This window comes from Meyerozyma guilliermondii, genomic scaffold (assembly GCF_000149425.1).
Source record: "Meyerozyma guilliermondii ATCC 6260 scaffold_3 genomic scaffold, whole genome shotgun sequence".
Lineage (NCBI taxonomy): Eukaryota > Fungi > Ascomycota > Pichiomycetes > Serinales > Debaryomycetaceae > Meyerozyma > Meyerozyma guilliermondii.
The window spans coordinates 652,274-669,278 of NW_001809798.1; the positions used below are offsets into that span (position 1 = coordinate 652,274).

Here is a 17,005-nt window from a genome sequence, read left to right on the forward strand (position 1 = left end):
GCGTGACGTTGATTTTCACTCTTGGAAATTTTCAGTATTAGATCATAATTTTGGCTAGTTCAAACTCAATTGAGAGTAAGCAGCAAACCTGCTCAACAACTAGTTCTTGAACCTAAGTTTCTGAGCTATTTTCCGCAGTCACTCGACTAGAGTCGATTTCAATGTTCATCACCAATGGGTCCAGTATTCTCACAACTACTCCTTTTGTTCCAGAGAGACCATTGCTGGAACTCACTTGAGTTGTCATGCTGCTTTCCCAATCGTAAACATCGTACTTGAGTCCATATGAATTGATTGTAACTTGCGAGCTTCCAAGAGGTAAAAGTCCACATGTAGGAACCAGAGACGACGAAAACACTGATTTTGACTTGTAGGAAACGAAATTGGCACCACGACTTAAAACGAATACCACATCGTACTCAGTAATAAATAATAGTCGTAAATGCAGATCAGTCTCGTTGAGCTTATATAGCTGGCTTATTGAGTGTATGGTTTGGTCAAATCTGCCGCCCAATGCACTCAAAATGTACAAATGAACGGGAAGAAGGCTCTGGTCTTTTTTGATCTTTTCAACAAGCCGAACAAGGCCATCGTGAGAGTCAATGGTGTTGCTCGAATTGAGCAAAGTTTGCTTCAAATCCGCCAGCCCATACCATATCTGAGCTATAGTTACTGCTTTCATAAAATCTGTGGCGTATTGAGTAGACTGCTCGATTATTCGTGAGCCTTTTGAAGCATAGTACTCCTTCACTTCATCACGGATGGAATCAAAATCTCCCGTTATAAACTCAGGAATATAACTGTCACGGGTACTATCACTGAAAAAGTCATAGAGACGATTGGCACCGCCGTCAGCACATATATGAAGCTCGGTGGCATTCCAAAACCTTATCAAGTTCATTTTTGCAAACGATTGATTTAGTAAAATCAACACACAATTATCAGATCCCGAAGTATCCAAAAAACGAAACGGTTCAATTGTTTGATATTGGCCCTCTGGAGGTTCAACAACCATATCATCATCCCTTTCTACCACTGACATAGTTAAACAAGGCTTATTACTTCAAGTCGCTGCATTTGACTGCAATGTCGGGCACCCAACCACCACGCGAAGTTTCATTTCTCACCAACGTTTTGCGACTGTCGTTCTGTCGCCATGAGCAAGCCAGAATCATCTCTGGCAGTACCCAGGGACGTGCGTCTTCTCCATCTCATCTTCGCAACCCAGGGCGTTCTGAGCTACCAGGACCATGTTCCTTTGCAATTAATGGACTTTGCACACCGGTATACCACATCGGTGTTGAAGGACGCTTTGGTGTATAACGACCATGCCAAAGGCGGTTCTGGAAATTCGAGTGCCACCGTCAGCACAGACGATATTCGACTCGCAATTGCTGCTCGTACAAACTACCAGTTTAAACCAACTCCACCAAAGGAACTTATGTTGGAGTTGGCTCATGAAAGAAATTCTAAACCTCTTCCACAAGTACCCCCTAAATGGGGTTTGAACTTGCCGCCAGAAAAGTACTGTCTCACTGCTCGTGACTTTACTGACTTGGAGGAGGACGAACAACCGTCGAAAAAGATGCGTAGCTAAGTTACAATAAGGGCAGAGAAGTTGACGAAGAGAAGTGACGAAAGGAAACTGACTGTGATCGGGCACAAAGTAGTATATGAAGGATGAAATGTGAAAGAAGTGACGAAAAGTGAAAGTTAACAATGAAATAATGAGTTGGTTATTGTTACCATATACAACGACAATTAGTCTTGCAATTGGTGCAAAGTTGTGGTCAGTTTTTCTTTATGCCACGACCGCGACTGCGATGCTGGTAAGGTTGGGCATCTGTGAACTAGAACTATGTATATTATAAACGTAAAATATGTTGGTTATATCAGCAATGGTTGCGAATTTTTCATTTCTTGCAAATTTGGAGAAAGTCAATTATTTTACATAAGTAACGGAATTGAGTCGTTATGGATAATCGTCTCGATTATAAACCACCTTAGATTCCTGGAACTACCATTTATAGTATACCAAAAGACTGATATGACTTATTCGACACAAATCACTAAAATTAGATTCCAATCAAAATAACCTAAAAAAAGAGAAAACCCAACCTCACAAGTCAGTCATAATCCACAGTAACACCAACAAAAGTCAGAAAATGTCCTCAAAGTCTTCTTAGCTTCTACATATTTGCACTCATCTTTGTCGTTCCCACCTCCTCACACCAGGCTGTGCACCGGCCCCATGCAGGCGTGTCCTCAAAGTTCAAACTCAACACGCTTCAACACCAAATATGATACAGCCCACCGTGGCTTCAATTCCCGAGTATGTAATTGCCGAGCAAGGGTACTGCTTGTGTACACTATCAGCATCAATCGTTCAAACTTTGGAATGAAAACTTTGAGTTTTCGGCGAAATCGCTTAGCTACTAACATCAGAGCAAAAGAGGAATACCTCGGTTCTTCGCTTATTGAGCGTACAGCTCGCCTCCACACGTTCACCGATATCGGACCTGCCGATCTCTGTTCTATCCACAAGTTTTCACCCACAAGCAAGAAAAATGCAGACATTGGAACCTTTCTCTACTTCACTGGAGTGGACACTTCGAGTTCGGCTTCGATTGGCGCCCAGCTTCAAAACCTTGCCACATTGATAGGTGACAAGGGCCAGTACTGGTTTGGCGAGAAAAAGCACTGGAAAGTTCCAGATCTCACATATTGTGCATTCAATGCATTTTCAAAAGTTGATATGCGGGTAAAGGTGCACATTCCTGGACTGTACGAAACCCTGGTGGTAAATCATGATGGTAAGCTCATCCACGACAAGATCAGCGATGATGACCTCGAAGCATTGTGGACAGAAACGTTTGTCACAAGTATAGTTCGTTGCTTGATCGACAACGACGAAGAAGATCCATCGCGCGCAGGCGGCCTCGTCGAAGTACGCAAGGTCAATCCTTTCACTGGCCGCTCCGATGTGCTTACTTTGTTCATGTCTGGGTTTGAAAAACTCTTCTGGGACGGGCCCAAACTTGGATGTGATGTAGATATTCCCCAACCTACACTTGTGTCCAACTATCTAGTTGATGGATTCTTAAGATGCGTTCATCTCACGCAAAACTATGAAACCGCCTTGGACGTATTGGGGCGCCTTCGCGACCTTGAGCCCGCGGTGGTCACCATTATTGCAAAAGTGTTGTTGATGAAGGACGAAGAAGTAGCGGCTGTTCAGGAAATGAACGCTGGAATCGCTCTTAATCCCCGTGATTCAAGCTTATTAGTGGTCCAGGCGCAATTCTGTTTGGACAAAAAACGCTACGATTTAGCCCTCAGTCTTGCAAAACAAGCTGTTCAAGCGCTGCCGTCCGATTTCAAATCATGGGGATTACTTGTGACAGTCTACACAAAACTCAACGATTTTGAAAATGCCTTGCTCACATTGAACTCCTGTCCCATGAACTCGCATAAGGAACGGTATTTCCTCAAAAGAATTGTCCCTCTTCGTGGGGGTAACGAGGACCTTCATCTTCCTCTGCCGTTGGATGTTGTTTTAGATGAAGTATCCAATCTTCTGAGTGCAGATATAGCCTTTGAACAAAAAAACATGGATCCACAGCTTGCCAATCTCCCAGCAGGCAATCTCAAATCAACCTTTGCCAAGGCGTATGATCTTTTGACAGATATAGTCAGCAAAACTGGATGGGAAGCCCTTCTCAAGTATCGTGCTAAAGTGTTCGTGATGGAGGAAGAGTACCGAAAGGACCGCACTTCAAGAAAAGGTTCGACTGAAGATACTCTGTCTACGGTTGCGATCAAATCGCCGGCAAAAGAAGAGGCTGATGACGAGTTTCGTAAAAAGCGGCTTTGCGAGCGGTGGTTAGACAACCTTTTCATGTTACTTTACGAAGATTTAAGAGCATACACCATGTGGCAGGCTGAGTACGTGCACTTCCAGGCCCAACAAATGGAATACAAAAAGACCACATCCGAGTGGGAGATTCTCGGCATGATCGCTTATAGGTTGAAGCACTTCAAAGAAGGCTCACAAGCGTTTGCAAATGCCCTTAGTGGCCGGTTTTCAGCAAGGTCTACTCGCGAACTTGTTCGCTACTACAAAATGGAAAGATCAAAGTCGACATCCAAGCGTGATACCACCGCCAAGTCTGCCACTCAATTGGACGAAAAAATTCTTGAATGCTGTATTAAGCTTCTTGTATGGAATCATCGATGGTATTGTGACTTTTCGCCCTCTATACTTATAACCTTGGCGGACCTCGTCGCTACGGAGGGCTTAATTAGAATCCAAAGTTCTGTCCAGGCGGTATATTCCAACCAGATTCTGAACGACTCCACTAGTGGAATCATTGAGATGATGAATGACGTCTACGGTTTCTTCAGCGACTACAAGTTGGCAGGGTCAGATAACTAGCTCTCAATACACATTTCCTATCTGGGTTCGCGATATTCACGTGAGATGGCACACAAGAAACTCCGACTCCGACTTTTTCTTCATGTCACCCAACCAGCGTTTGAGCTTGCTCCAGGGCCATTTACAGCGTAACACCGAGTCCAGAGCGCCAGAATTCCCATGCTTGTCTCCTGCGGAACGTAATAGTTACTTTGAGTCGAAATCGGCGGAATCCGTGACCATGAACAATTTACTGGCGACCGTAACTCCGGCCATTAAATCTAATCAACCACCACATAAACTCGTGATGATACCTGGTCCAGTGGAATTCTCAGACAAGGTCTTGGAAGCCATGGCTCAACCGCCTCAGGCACACACTGGTCCTGAATTTGTAGGTGTTTTTTCCGAAGTTTTGAAAAAATTAAGACTACTTTTTGGAAACAATCAAAAGACTCATGGAGGCCAGCCAGTGGTTTTAAGTGGTTCAGGAACATTGGGATGGGATGTTTTGGGTGCCAATTTACTTCAGCCCGAGGAAAAAGTTTTGTGCATCAGTACTGGATTTTTCAGTAACAGTTTTGCAGAATGTATGTCGAACTATGTCAACGATGGAAATGTCACCACTTTGGAGGCAGCTGTTGGTGCTTCCGTTCCGTTACATGAGATCAAAAAAGAATTAGAGCTGCTGAATTACAAGTTGATTACACTTACTCATACCGATACCTCTACTGGTGTGCTCACCAATATTGAGCAAGTTGCTCAGCTTGTTCGTCAAGTGAGCCCAGAAACACTCATTGCGGTGGACGCTGTTTGTTCTGCTGGAGTTGAAGAAATCCAGGTTGATAACTGGGGTCTTGACTTTGTATTGACTGCATCTCAAAAGGCCATGTCGACTCCCGCTGGATTGTCTATCATGTTTTTATCGCAAAGATACATTGACCAAAGTGTTGCACAAAAGAAAAAGAAGCCTTTCTATGTTCTGATCCATAAATGGCTTCCTATTATGAAAAACTACGAAAATGGAATTGCTTCCTACTTTGCGACTCCAAGCTCTCAATTGGTTGGAGCCTTAAACACATCCTTAAGTGAAATATTTGGTGTCGAAAATGCCAAGGACGTTAAGATTGACTCAAAATCGAAACTTCCTCTTGAGCTTATAAAGAGATTCCAGACTCACCAGCAAGTTGCAAAGGAGTTTCGCCAACAAGTTGCCCATCTCGAGTCGGTATGCTTATCTAAAGCTGATATGTGTAACGGAATGACAGCACTCTACGTACCCCAAGGAACTCAAATTGCAAGTCTTTTGGGAAAACTTAGCAAAGACTACAATGTGAATTTGGCTGGTGGAATCCACCCTCAGATCGCTGGTCGGTATATACGTATTGGACATATGGGAGTAAGTGTGACAGGAAACAACGCTGCCGATGTCAAGGTGGTGGCTACTGCATTACAAAAGGAGCTCACAGGCGATGAGCTGGTTGCAAAAAGTTAGTAAAAGTTAGTATGTACATGGGAAATGATTGCTTGGTCTCTCTTCTCTTCATTGAGCTCTCTCCTTCAACGAGCTGTCTCCTTCAGCTCACCTTATTCTTCTCCTCAATTCAGTTCTCCTTCTCCTCAATTTCTTCCTTCTTCAATTGAGCCTCTCTTGTTTCCGTCTCCCTCGCTTCTTCAAATCCCTGCTGCGCAACCTCGAGCAACTCGGCCTTGCTTTCCTCCAACCGCTTTTTCCGTTCTTGAATAACAGCGTCCCGCCGCTCCAATTCCTCGATCCAAAGCTTCTCCCGAAGTTTGGCCTTGTCTCTCAACTTTTCTTCCCTAGTTTGCTTCTGCTGAGCGGTTTCTGTCTGGTAGTACAAACCACCAGCAACAAGTGCAACCAACGTAAGAAGTTGGAACCCGATTCTGTAGCGAAAGTAGATCTGGGTCTTGATCCGGTCTCCACGACGGATAGATTTGGAAGCTAAAATAATCGCTCCGGTAGTTGCGAGTGCTCCAATGGGAACGAGCGGTTGTTGCTTAGACTTAAAAACCATCTTTTGAATAATATCCATTTCGCTGGGTTAGTCATTGAGGTCTAGGAAAGTTCTGGGGTGCAGAGAAAACCACATACTCCTCTTCAGAACCGCCCTCGAACGAGGAGGGAAGTCTGGACATGATTGGTAAAGTTGAATTCGGTGAGACAAAAGTACAGGAAAGAAGAGAGAAAAGAAGAGAGAAAAGAAATGAAATGAAAAATCGAAAATAAAAGGAAGAGAAGAGAAAGAGGAAATGAAAGTAATGGGAGAGAGAGGAAAAAGATCTCGAAATACTCCATTAAATAAGATAGTATGAAGTAATACTACTTCAAGTGAGACCTGAATTGTCTATGTCGATACTCTACTTTATGCCTATTGTTCCAAAACAAACGCCTTGAACTCGCCATACGCCTTCTCCAAGTCGTCGTTCACTATTATCTTGTCGTGGGCTCCGGTTTGGGCGTATTCCATCTCGGCGGTGGCAGCCGCAAGACGCTTTTCCACAGACTCAGCCGTCTCAGTCCCACGGCCTTCCAACCGAGAACGCAACTCCTCGATCAGCGGAGGACTCAAGAAAAGGTACCTGGCGTTAAGACGCGACGCCTTGACAGATTTAACTCCTTGCATATCAATGTCAAGAATACATGTCTTACCAGTAGAAGCTACATCCTCCACTGCCTTAATTGAGGTACCATAGTAGTTTCCAGAAAACTGAGCCCACTCAACAAATTTTTTGCCTTCTATTTCCTTTTGAAACTCTTCCTTGGTGACAAAATGATAATCAGTGCCATTTTTTTCTCCATCTCTGGGAGACCTGGTTGTATGGGAAACCGAAAATCCAAATTTGTCAGGATACTCAGCCAAAAGCCTTTTCAACAAGGTGGACTTGCCAGTTCCAGAAGGGCCGGAAATAACAATAGGGCGCAAGGACATTTTGGATTTTATATGTAGTTCAAACACGTTAATCGTTTGTTGACGATTTTGAAATATTCACGGACTGCAGATAAGCCACAATTATCCATTTCAGCAACGATGTCAAAGTAGACCAAAGGGCCCTCAAGGTTATAGAAACAAAACGAAGAGCCAAAGAAAAACCCGAAGAAAAACACACACCACACGATAATACCCCACCTTACTCGACCACAAAAAATCTACTTTTGTGCCATTGGCCTTATCCTGCAGACAGCCCGCTCACCTCAAAAATTTCATCTACATCTGTCCCCACAATGTCGTCGTCCGTGATGGACCAAGTCAAGCAGGCGTTGCATGCAATGTACTCAGCGTCCAATGAGACCGACAAAATCAACGCCTCCAAGTTTTTGGAGCAGTTTCAAAAGTCAGAAGCCGCGTGGGAAATCACCCATACTATTCTCACATCCAACGATTCATTAGAAGTGGTACTTTTTGCGGCACAAACTCTTCGTTCCAAGGTCACCTACGACTTGAACCAGCTCCCGGAACACAATTATACGCAGCTCCGTGAATCTTTACTTCAAATGCTTTCATCGCAGTCACATAAAGTGGTTCGGACCCAGCTCAGCATCGCCGTTGCTCAACTAGCACTTCAAGATTTAGCATGGCATAATACCGTGTCTGATATAATTGGGGCTCTTTCGCAGGAACAGCTTCTTCCGTTTCTTTTGGACGTTCTTCGAATTTTGCCAGAAGAACTTTCGGATCTGGCAAAGACATCGCTCACCGATGCCGAGTTCAACCAACGAACTTCAGAGCTTATAACCGATAATGTCGAGAGGGTGTTGCGGGTACTAGCAGACCTCGCTCCAAACAAGTCCCTAAGCTCGCTCGTTCTCGACTGCTTGAACAGCTGGATCAAAGAATGCCGCATCGAGGACATATTGACTGTCACTCCTCTCACATCATTAATATTCGAGTCTTTAACCAATGACGACACCTTTGACCGTGCCGTGGAGTGCCTTTGCACCATTCTCCGTGAAACTCGCGACATAGATAACCACGAATTGATCGATGCATTGTACCAACAGGTGCTCCAGCTTAATGCATTTATGACGTCGCATCCTGAAAAACTTGAAGATCCCGAGACTTTTGATGGACTTGTTCGTCTTTATGTTGAAGCCGGCGAATCGTGGCATGTTTTAATTGCGAAAAACCCTGGCCATTTCCGTGAATTGGTGGAAATCTTGCTCAAATGTACTGCCTACAACCAGGATTTGGACGTGGTCAAATACACCTTTTACTTCTGGTACCTCCTTAAACTGCTCTTGACGCTTCCTCGGTTCAAGGAATCAAAGGTGGCTTTTGCAGATATCTACGAGTCGTTAATTTCCGTCATTATTGTTCACTTGACCTACCCAGCAGATGCCGATGATTCTAACCTCTTTCAAGGCGATAAAGAACAAGAAGACAAATTCAAGGAGTTCCGTTACGAAATGGGTGACGTGCTCAAAGACTGCTGTGCAGTAGTAGGAGCCACAAGAGCCCTCAATATTCCATTTCAACAACTTCAAAATACTATATCTTCGTCTGAAAATGCTAAATGGCAACAGATTGAAGCACCGCTCTTTTCCATGCGTACGATGGCGAAGGAAGTGTCCAACAAAGAGAAAACCATTCTTCCAGTTATCATGGGTTTCTTGGTCCAACTCCCTGAACATCCTAAAATCAGATACGCTGCAACCTTGGTACTTGGTCGCTATACTGAATGGACTGCGAAAAACCCACAATACTTGGAACCACAACTTAACTATATCATTGCTGGATTCAAAGGAGAGACCACCAGTGACATCAAGGTGGCTGCTTCACACGCATTAATGTACTTTTGTCAAGACTGTTCTTCGCTTTTGGTCAATTACTTGGAACAACTTTATCTCTTGTATGGCCAAATTAAGGACCAGATAGATCTCAAATCACACTATGAGCTCGCCGATGGCTTGGGCCATGTTATACTGCAAGTTTCTGAAGAAAACCGGTTCCAGACTTGTGAAATGTTCTGGAAACCTACTGTTGAAAATCTCAATAGAGTATTGAAAGAAGCTCAACCTGGGGATGAAAAGGCCAACGTCCTCATTGCAGACCAAGTGGAGATCATAACTACATTTGTATCAGTGCTTAAAGCTCCTGGTTTTGACGAGCCAGCATTCCTGGTGTGTACTCTATTTATCAAGGATGTGTGGCCATTAGCATCGCAGCTTCTACAGAAATTCGGAGGCTCGCTCAAGGTTAGTGAGCGTCTAACCAAACTTATCAAATCTGCCATCCAGTCGTTCAGCACTTATCTCAATCCAATTCTTGCTGATATAGCCAACTTGTTGCATGGAGGTTTCCAGCAGAATAAATATGGATGCTACTTGTGGGTTTCTGGATCATTAGTGAGAGAATATGGCGACGAGTATACTACCGATGATATCAAGAAGGCGGTATATCAATTTGCATTGACCCAATGTTCGAGTTTCTTTGATATTGCCGGATCATATACGAACATCAAGGAGATCCCAGATTTGATCGAGGATTTTTTCCGAATGCTCAACGATATCCTCATGTATTTTCCACTCGAACTCATTCCAGATTTCGCATTCCTCAACACCACTCTCACCACTAGCATTCACACCATGGACCAACTCGAGGAATTCGACCCATTGATTTCCTGTCTACATTTCCAGATAGATTTTGTATCATGGGGCTTGCCTCACCCCCCAATCTCTTTTATGGGAGATAACCCTCCACACATTCAGGATAGTGTAAAGCGGTTCTTGATGGAGGATAACCGAGGTGCACGATTGCTTAAAGCGGTGATGGAGGGATTGATTTTTAGGTTCCATGCCGATTTACAACAGGACGCCAGCGACCTTCTACTTAAAATATTAACAGTGGTTCCAGACCACGACCTAGCATTAGGATGGTTGAATCAAGTTGTTCATCAATTACCTAACGTTGGCGAAAAAGAGGTGCAAAAATTGATAAGTATAGTTTCGGTCGCACTACCAAATAAGGACAATCGAAGAGTACGAACCGGGCTACGTGACTTTGTTAACTGGTACGCGCGGAAAAATGTCACCCCTAGAAGTATAGCATAAAAATACAGACGACCATTAAGATCTAACGTAAATGTCAGAATGGGCTGTTTTGGTAGAAATCCGCGCTGACCACCGGCCCAAAAGCGACAAAATACTGCCATGATACAGTTTACGCACGGTGAAGCAGCTTGAGGCGTTCATTCATGCTGCATTTTCCGTTCACACGCGCACAAAACTTGGTGTCAAACAGCCGCACCACACGCGGCGGAATACCCAAAGAGGAATGATTTCTACCCTTTTAGGGTGCTATTGGCGCGACGCAGTGCGCACAACTTGTTTGTTTGTTTGGGTTGCAATCACTTCTACCGTCTAATTTCTTTTGCCGCTCCAAATGTTTTTTCGCTCGCATATAAAAGAGCGACGTTCGCAGGTTTCTTCTTTAGTATTTTTCCAAACTCAAGTCTTTCGTTAATTATGCAATTCATCGCCATCGCTCTTTTCGCCGCCGCTGCCTCCGCTGCTACCGTCACTGAGGTCGACACCCAATCCACTTTGGTCACCATCACCGACTGTGCTTCCACCGTCACTGACTGCCCAGCTCACTCCACCTCGGCTGCTCCAAACACCACTGCTCCAGCTAACGTTACCTCTTTCGAGGCTGGTGCTGCTAGAAACCAATACGCCGCTGCTGGTGCCGCTGCCTTGGCTGCCGGTGCTTTGTTGGCTTTGTAAGTGCTTTGATAGTAATACAGTGATACCCTATTATATTTATTAAACTATTGTAGAATTGGACGGGAGTTGCGATCTGATCACCTCTCGCGCCAACTCCAAAGCGCCCTCCCTGGTTTCCGGGTCGGTGAGGGTGCTTTTCACCACTTCGACTGCGAGTCCTGACTCTTTCAATGCCTCGAAGATTTCGTAGTATGGTATAACATCGGCTTCAAGGAGATCAATGGTGATTTCCGTGAGTCCTGCTCTCACATCGTCGTCTTCTAGTGACATCTTCACTATAGCCACAGCCAATCCCGACCTCTTGAGTGCTAGAAAAATGCGGTTGAGAACATCGTCAATTAAATCTCTTTTGACCAAGTCTCCACCATTTTCTTCTTCTATATGCATTTCCAATTCCTTGATAGCGGCATAAACTTCCTTGGCGACCGCAAGAGCTTGAATTGGTGTAATTCTCTTGCTCAATTGAGTCTCACTATTTGTTAATTGAGTCTCACCAATTGGCTCATATTCGCCAAATACCACTGCAATAAAATACAAGAACACTAAATTATAAAGCCTCATATCGTGTACCAGGAAAGGTCTAATTATTATCTATATATAAATATCGTGTCATATTCCACTTTCCCAATCTTTTTGTTCTGTTAAAACAGAGTAGGAACCAATTCGTACGCATTGGTGTTTGGCCTTCTTCCCCAGAATTTCCCATTTCCAAATCTTCTTGTCCGGCCCAGACGCTGAAGTTGCTTAAAGTCGTCGCTGGTGGACCCTTGTAAGGTGAAACCATACAACTGGTCTTCCTGAACTGTGTTATCGGTAGCAATTATTGGCGGTTTCCACCTCTTAAGCATGAGTGAACTCACCACAACACTTACCGAACTCATGGCCATGGCACCTCCAGCCGCAATGGGAGGAAGCATAAGATTCAACGGAAGAAAAAGACCCATGGCAAAGGGAACCATAAGTGCATTGTAGACAACCGAAAGACCAAAATTCGTCTTGATTTTACGCAAGGTGGAACGAGAAATACTCAAGGCAGTGGGGATTCCAGCAATGCCTTGGTCGGTATTTCCTGCGGTGGAAAGAAGGACTATGTCGGCAGAATCAATGGCAACATCTGTGCCTGAACTGATAGCCATTCCAATATCTGCCTTCACCAAAGCAGGAGCATCGTTTATACCATCTCCCACAAACGCAACCCCACACTGGAATTTTTCCTTAATACTTGCTACCACTTTATCTTTGTTGATGGCCAGAACCTCGGCAAACACATTTCCCTGAGGAAGGTCCAACTGTTTTGCAATGTGATAAGCGGAAGATTTGTTATCTCCAGTAACTATTCCCACTTGTATGCCCAAATTATAACGCAAGTAATTCACCACGTCCTTGGCGTTGTGTCTCAAGCTATCGGTCAAAGAAATTAATCCGCTGAGCCTGCCGTCAATAATTACATATGCCTTGCTTGTGTGGTCGTTTTCCTGACTAGGAAGTTCGATTTCAGGATACCGACTTTGCAATAGCCTGTGGTTACCAATAGCAATAGAATAAGGCTTGCCTTTCTCTGCAATTTTAACGTCTGCAGTCACACCCATTCCCGTAAGAACTTCAAAGTTCGACATGACGGTGTCGAAAGAGTCCTCCTCGAATTTAAGCCCGGCTTGTAATCTGGCGTATTTCATAATGGCTTTTCCTAACGGGTGTTCTGAAGAGCCCTCAACAGTACCAACGAGTTTCCAATAATCCACATCGCTCAACGACTCGTCTTCCTTGACTGCCTTGGAAACTGTCATGTCGCCAGTTGTCAATGTACCGGTTTTGTCGAGAAGTATAATGCCAATCTTGTTGGCGTTTTCCAATACCTCACCACCTTTGATGAGGGCACCATGTGAAGCGCCAACGCCAGTTCCAACCATAACTGCGGTAGGAGCAGCCAAGCCGAGAGCACACGGACAAGCCACAACAATCACGGATATGGCTAACTTTAAGCACACAAAATATTTTCCGTTCTCGTCTTTCATAAATGCTTTAGGAAGCTTTGACTCATTGCCCAGATAACAGGTGAAAATCCAAAACATCAACGTGAGAAATGCAAGTGCCAAGACACATGGAACAAAGCGAGATGCCAAACGATCTGCTAAACGCTGAACTGGAGCCTTTGTTGTCTGTGAGTCTCGAACCAAATTGATAATTTGTTGAAGTTGCGACTTCTTGCCTGTCTTGAGAACCCGAATATGAATGAGATGGGGACCATTGATTGATCCACCAATCACGGGATCACCCTTAGTCTTGAATACAGGGATACTTTCTCCAGTAATAATGGACTCATCAATTTCACTTGAACCATAAAGTATGATACCGTCCGCAGGGATCTTGCTACCAGGAAGTGCTACGGCAATATCATTGGGTTGGATCAAATCTATGCCGATTTCACGAGTGGGGAAGTCTATCATCTCCTCAGTCTTGGACTCTTCAGCGTGAGAAGCAGCCCAAGATTCATACATTGCCAAATCGGTAACGATAACACATGTTGTTGGGGAAAGCTCCAAAAGATTGGAGAGTGCTGTAGAAGTGGCTCCCTTGGCTCTATTTTCCAAGCATTTGCCCAAAGAAATGAAGCAAATCAACATTACATTGGTGTCAAATAGCAAGCGTGGAGGACGAGAAGTTTGTCCCGACCAGACGCTTAAAAAGAGGGCAAACACTGAGAAGAAAAAGGAAATGAGGGTCGAAAGACTCACCAAGACATCCATATTGGCGCCTCCTTTTCTTCGTATGCATTTGATGAGCTTGCGAATAAACGTGTGTCCCAACACGAACTGAACATAGGCAGATGGAACCATTTGAAGCAATGACACCCAGTAAAGACCGGGGAAAATGAGGGCGGAATTGAATGGTTTCAAGTGCTGAACATGGTGGAATATCATAACTGGAATCCCCAATGATAAAGACCATATAAAGTTTGATTTCCAATACTGAATCTCTTTGACACGAGAAAGCATTTTTAGCTGGGCGGCGCATGCTTGGTCAACAGAATTCACTACTGTGAATGTGAGTTCGGGAAAAGACGAATTTATGCCATCAACGAGATCACGAATACCAACTTGTGAGGGTAAATAAGTAACCGATAACTCGTCAACTAAGATACCTTCTTCTTGGGTATGGTCAGTGTCTGGCGCATGAAGTGCTTGTATAGTGTGGGAATTCTCTGATGAATGATTCATGGCATCCGAGTCAACGCTCCCAAGCGCCAATTTATGACTTATAACTCCAGCGTTACTTTGTAAAAACGCTTCTAAATTGTAGCGGAATGCATTTAGGTCGGTTGTTTCATTGACACCGTGGATCTGGAGCACTACTTCTTCTACTTCGTTTGCTTCTGCTGTTGAGGAAGAGCCCGCAAGTGTTGCTTCAAACCCACAATCACTTATAGTGTCTATTATCTGCTGGGCGTCAAGCAGACCTTCATGAGTAACCACTGCTTGGTTGGTGAGTAACGACACCACCACGGCATTTACTCCTGGCAATGCTTCCAAGGCATTCGTGATTGATCCACTACATGAAGCACACGTCATTCCAGTCACATTAAAATGACTGGTGACTGTATTAACATTCCCCAGACTTGCCGCGGAAGAGTCAACCACCGTCACTTCGAAACCACAGTTTTCAATTGTTTCCGAAACTTGGTCTACCAGAACAGACGACGAGTGTTTCACAAGCCCAGTTTCCGTGACAAGAGACACCGCTACCATTTCCACGCCTGGTAATTTCTCCAACGCTTCGGTTATCGAAGCCGAACATGAACCACAGGTCATGCCTTGAATAGAAAGTTTAGTCTCTATCAACCGCTCTTGTGTTCCCATTCTCCCATTATCGGCCTCAAATCCACAATTCTCTATTGCTTGCCGTATTTCTGGGGCCGTACATATATTCTTGTCATGCCATACTTTGGCCTCTTCGGTCATCAAAGAAACGGATACCAGGTCTACGCCATTCAAACTAGATATGGCCTCTTCCACCGCTCCGGAACAAGCGGCACAGGTCATGCCCTGGATCCGGAATATAGTTTCACCCTTCATTTTTTTTAGGGGGCCCACAAGTGCTCTATAAATAAATTAATTTTTGATAATTTATAATCGCATTATCTTTTTGATCAGCTACCGACGTCGGCGTATGCATGCAGGAAAATGAAGATTAAGATCAGAGAAGATCAGAGAAAAGTAGATATGAAATATTAGTATTATAGTATACGTTCCGAAGGCTCGGTTTTCTTTGCCTTATGTTTATCGGCCTTTCCCGGCTTTGCGCCGTGAAACTTGTGCGACAAATGCTTGAATGCTTCTTTTTGCAGCAATTCATGGCCGTCTTTATCTTTATATACGAGCTGTACTTGCGGCCGATAATTGTTGTTGGAGGTGTACAGGTCGTATTTCTTTTTACGTTTGGGTTCAGCAACTTGTAAAAGGCCCTTTTCTCGAAGTCTTTCATCGAGGTATCTTTCAAAAATGGTTTCTTTTTCTTCCTTAGGTAAAGACTTGTAGGAGCCATCGCTTTCAAGTTGCTCACGAACAAGACGACTCTCAATTTCAATGTTCAATTTAGTCATTTCTGCTCTTTTGGCTGCTTCTCGTTGTTCTCTGGCTTCTTGCTGTATTTGCTTGGTTTCTAAAACAGAGTGCAGTTTAAGGTAATTGAGAGTGGCTGCAATTCCGGTATTGAACCGCGGTGTAGTACCTTCTTCAATGGGCTCAGACGGTTCTGTATGAGCTTCCAGTTGCTCGTTGGATTTTGGGGTTTGCTCCTTTTCAGTTTCTGGCTCCGCTGTGTCAACTTTCTTTTCTGTCTTTTCGGTGCTCAATGAACTTAGAAATTCAGAAGTGTCGTCAAAAACCAACCCAGACGCAGTTGCTAAGGCTGACGCTCGATCCAAGGCATCTTTACTGTCCCACAGCTCAAGCTGACTGATCTCCTTCGCGAGTTCTTCAGAAGTGAGTTTCTTTCGTTGCTGCTGCTTCAACCGTCGCTTGTGGTTGATCATCGACTGAACTTCAAAATCGTCATCGTTGTCTTCAAACTGCTCAAGAACAACGGGCTTTACTTCAAAAGGGTCCATGGTTTGTTCTCTCTTTCTATTCTTCAGAGACTTTTTTTTTATCTTTTTCATTTTCACAGTCTCTGGTTGTATCTCATCTTCATCAAACAACAGTATTGCCATTCTCTTTTTCAGAGGCTGTTCGCTGGGCTCAGCTGTGTCGGATATACCCGAAAGAGAAGCTTTTTCCTCCTGGTTCGGGCTTTCTTTAAGAATATGGGGTACCTTTGAATCAAGCATGGGCGTAGACAGATCTCTCAGAACTTCATTTACGTCTTTGGTTTTGTCCTTGTGTACCACATTCTGTACCGAATCGCTTTCCGTTGTATCCGTAGCTTCCTTTCCCAAGCTGTTGAGCCAATCATCTGTATTTACCACGATATCGTGATTTTCATTTGGTTCTTCATTTTCGTCGAGATGTGCCACGTTCCTTCGAGATTTGAGTTTGTCTAGAAGTTTACTGCCACGGCTCTCCACCCGAGTATCTACATTATCATCAGCTTTCTCTTTACTGTCAGTTTCTGGTATTGGTTTGAGTCCAGCGGACGCTCGAAGTTTGTTTGTTTCCGCAATCAGCAAATCATTTTTAGAAACCTTGTTTTGCAACGTGGACACAGAATCATCACCCTGTGGAATCTCTCGTAGACCCAACTGTCTTCGAAGCTTGTTCGTTTCTTCTAGGGAAAGAGAGATTTCCATCAAGTACAGTTGATTATCGCGATGAGGAAGTGCGAATCTGGGGTAGACAAAATGAGACAAAATA

At 44.2% G+C, this 17,005-nt stretch overlaps 9 protein-coding genes across 9 annotated transcripts; 3 read left to right on the plus strand and 6 right to left on the minus strand. All coding sequences in view use genetic code 12, as the record gives it.

Annotated features, from left to right (window-relative positions):
* Positions 1-112: 112 nt before the first annotated feature.
* PGUG_02670 (thiamine diphosphokinase) lies at positions 113-1,042 on the minus strand (the record flags this gene model as incomplete). The annotated part of the gene is made up of 1 exon (XM_001484891.1): positions 113-1,042. The coding sequence occupies one exon, from the start codon at positions 1,040-1,042 to the stop codon at positions 113-115; it is 930 nt and encodes a 309-aa protein (XP_001484941.2).
* A 114-nt stretch (positions 1,043-1,156) lies between these two features.
* PGUG_02671 (chromatin modification protein) lies at positions 1,157-1,597 on the plus strand (the record flags this gene model as incomplete). The annotated part of the gene is made up of 1 exon (XM_001484892.1): positions 1,157-1,597. One exon carries the CDS (start codon positions 1,157-1,159, stop codon positions 1,595-1,597), a length of 441 nt encoding a protein of 146 aa, XP_001484942.2.
* A 654-nt stretch (positions 1,598-2,251) lies between these two features.
* BUD7 (exomer complex subunit) lies at positions 2,252-4,435 on the plus strand (the record flags this gene model as incomplete). Its single annotated transcript, XM_001484893.1, has 1 exon — positions 2,252-4,435. One exon carries the CDS (start codon positions 2,252-2,254, stop codon positions 4,433-4,435), a length of 2,184 nt encoding a protein of 727 aa, XP_001484943.2.
* A 1,580-nt stretch (positions 4,436-6,015) lies between these two features.
* Positions 6,016-6,468, minus strand: PGUG_02673 (uncharacterized protein; the record flags this gene model as incomplete). Its single annotated transcript, XM_001484894.1, has 1 exon — positions 6,016-6,468. One exon carries the CDS (start codon positions 6,466-6,468, stop codon positions 6,016-6,018), a length of 453 nt encoding a protein of 150 aa, XP_001484944.1.
* Positions 6,469-6,804: 336 nt separating this feature from the next.
* GUK1 (guanylate kinase) lies at positions 6,805-7,365 on the minus strand (the record flags this gene model as incomplete). Its single annotated transcript, XM_001484895.1, has 1 exon — positions 6,805-7,365. The coding sequence occupies one exon, from the start codon at positions 7,363-7,365 to the stop codon at positions 6,805-6,807; it is 561 nt and encodes a 186-aa protein (XP_001484945.2).
* Positions 7,366-7,658: 293 nt separating this feature from the next.
* On the plus strand, positions 7,659-10,484 carry MTR10 (Mtr10p; the record flags this gene model as incomplete). The annotated part of the gene is made up of 1 exon (XM_001484896.1): positions 7,659-10,484. The coding sequence occupies one exon, from the start codon at positions 7,659-7,661 to the stop codon at positions 10,482-10,484; it is 2,826 nt and encodes a 941-aa protein (XP_001484946.2).
* A 711-nt stretch (positions 10,485-11,195) lies between these two features.
* PGUG_02676 (uncharacterized protein) lies at positions 11,196-11,717 on the minus strand (the record flags this gene model as incomplete). The annotated part of the gene is made up of 1 exon (XM_001484897.1): positions 11,196-11,717. The coding sequence occupies one exon, from the start codon at positions 11,715-11,717 to the stop codon at positions 11,196-11,198; it is 522 nt and encodes a 173-aa protein (XP_001484947.1).
* Positions 11,718-11,797: 80 nt separating this feature from the next.
* On the minus strand, positions 11,798-15,229 carry CCC2 (Cu(2+)-transporting P-type ATPase; the record flags this gene model as incomplete). The annotated part of the gene is made up of 1 exon (XM_001484898.1): positions 11,798-15,229. One exon carries the CDS (start codon positions 15,227-15,229, stop codon positions 11,798-11,800), a length of 3,432 nt encoding a protein of 1,143 aa, XP_001484948.2.
* A 161-nt stretch (positions 15,230-15,390) lies between these two features.
* Positions 15,391-16,941, minus strand: PGUG_02678 (U4/U6-U5 snRNP complex subunit; the record flags this gene model as incomplete). The annotated part of the gene is made up of 1 exon (XM_001484899.1): positions 15,391-16,941. One exon carries the CDS (start codon positions 16,939-16,941, stop codon positions 15,391-15,393), a length of 1,551 nt encoding a protein of 516 aa, XP_001484949.2.
* Positions 16,942-17,005: the final 64 nt, after the last annotated feature.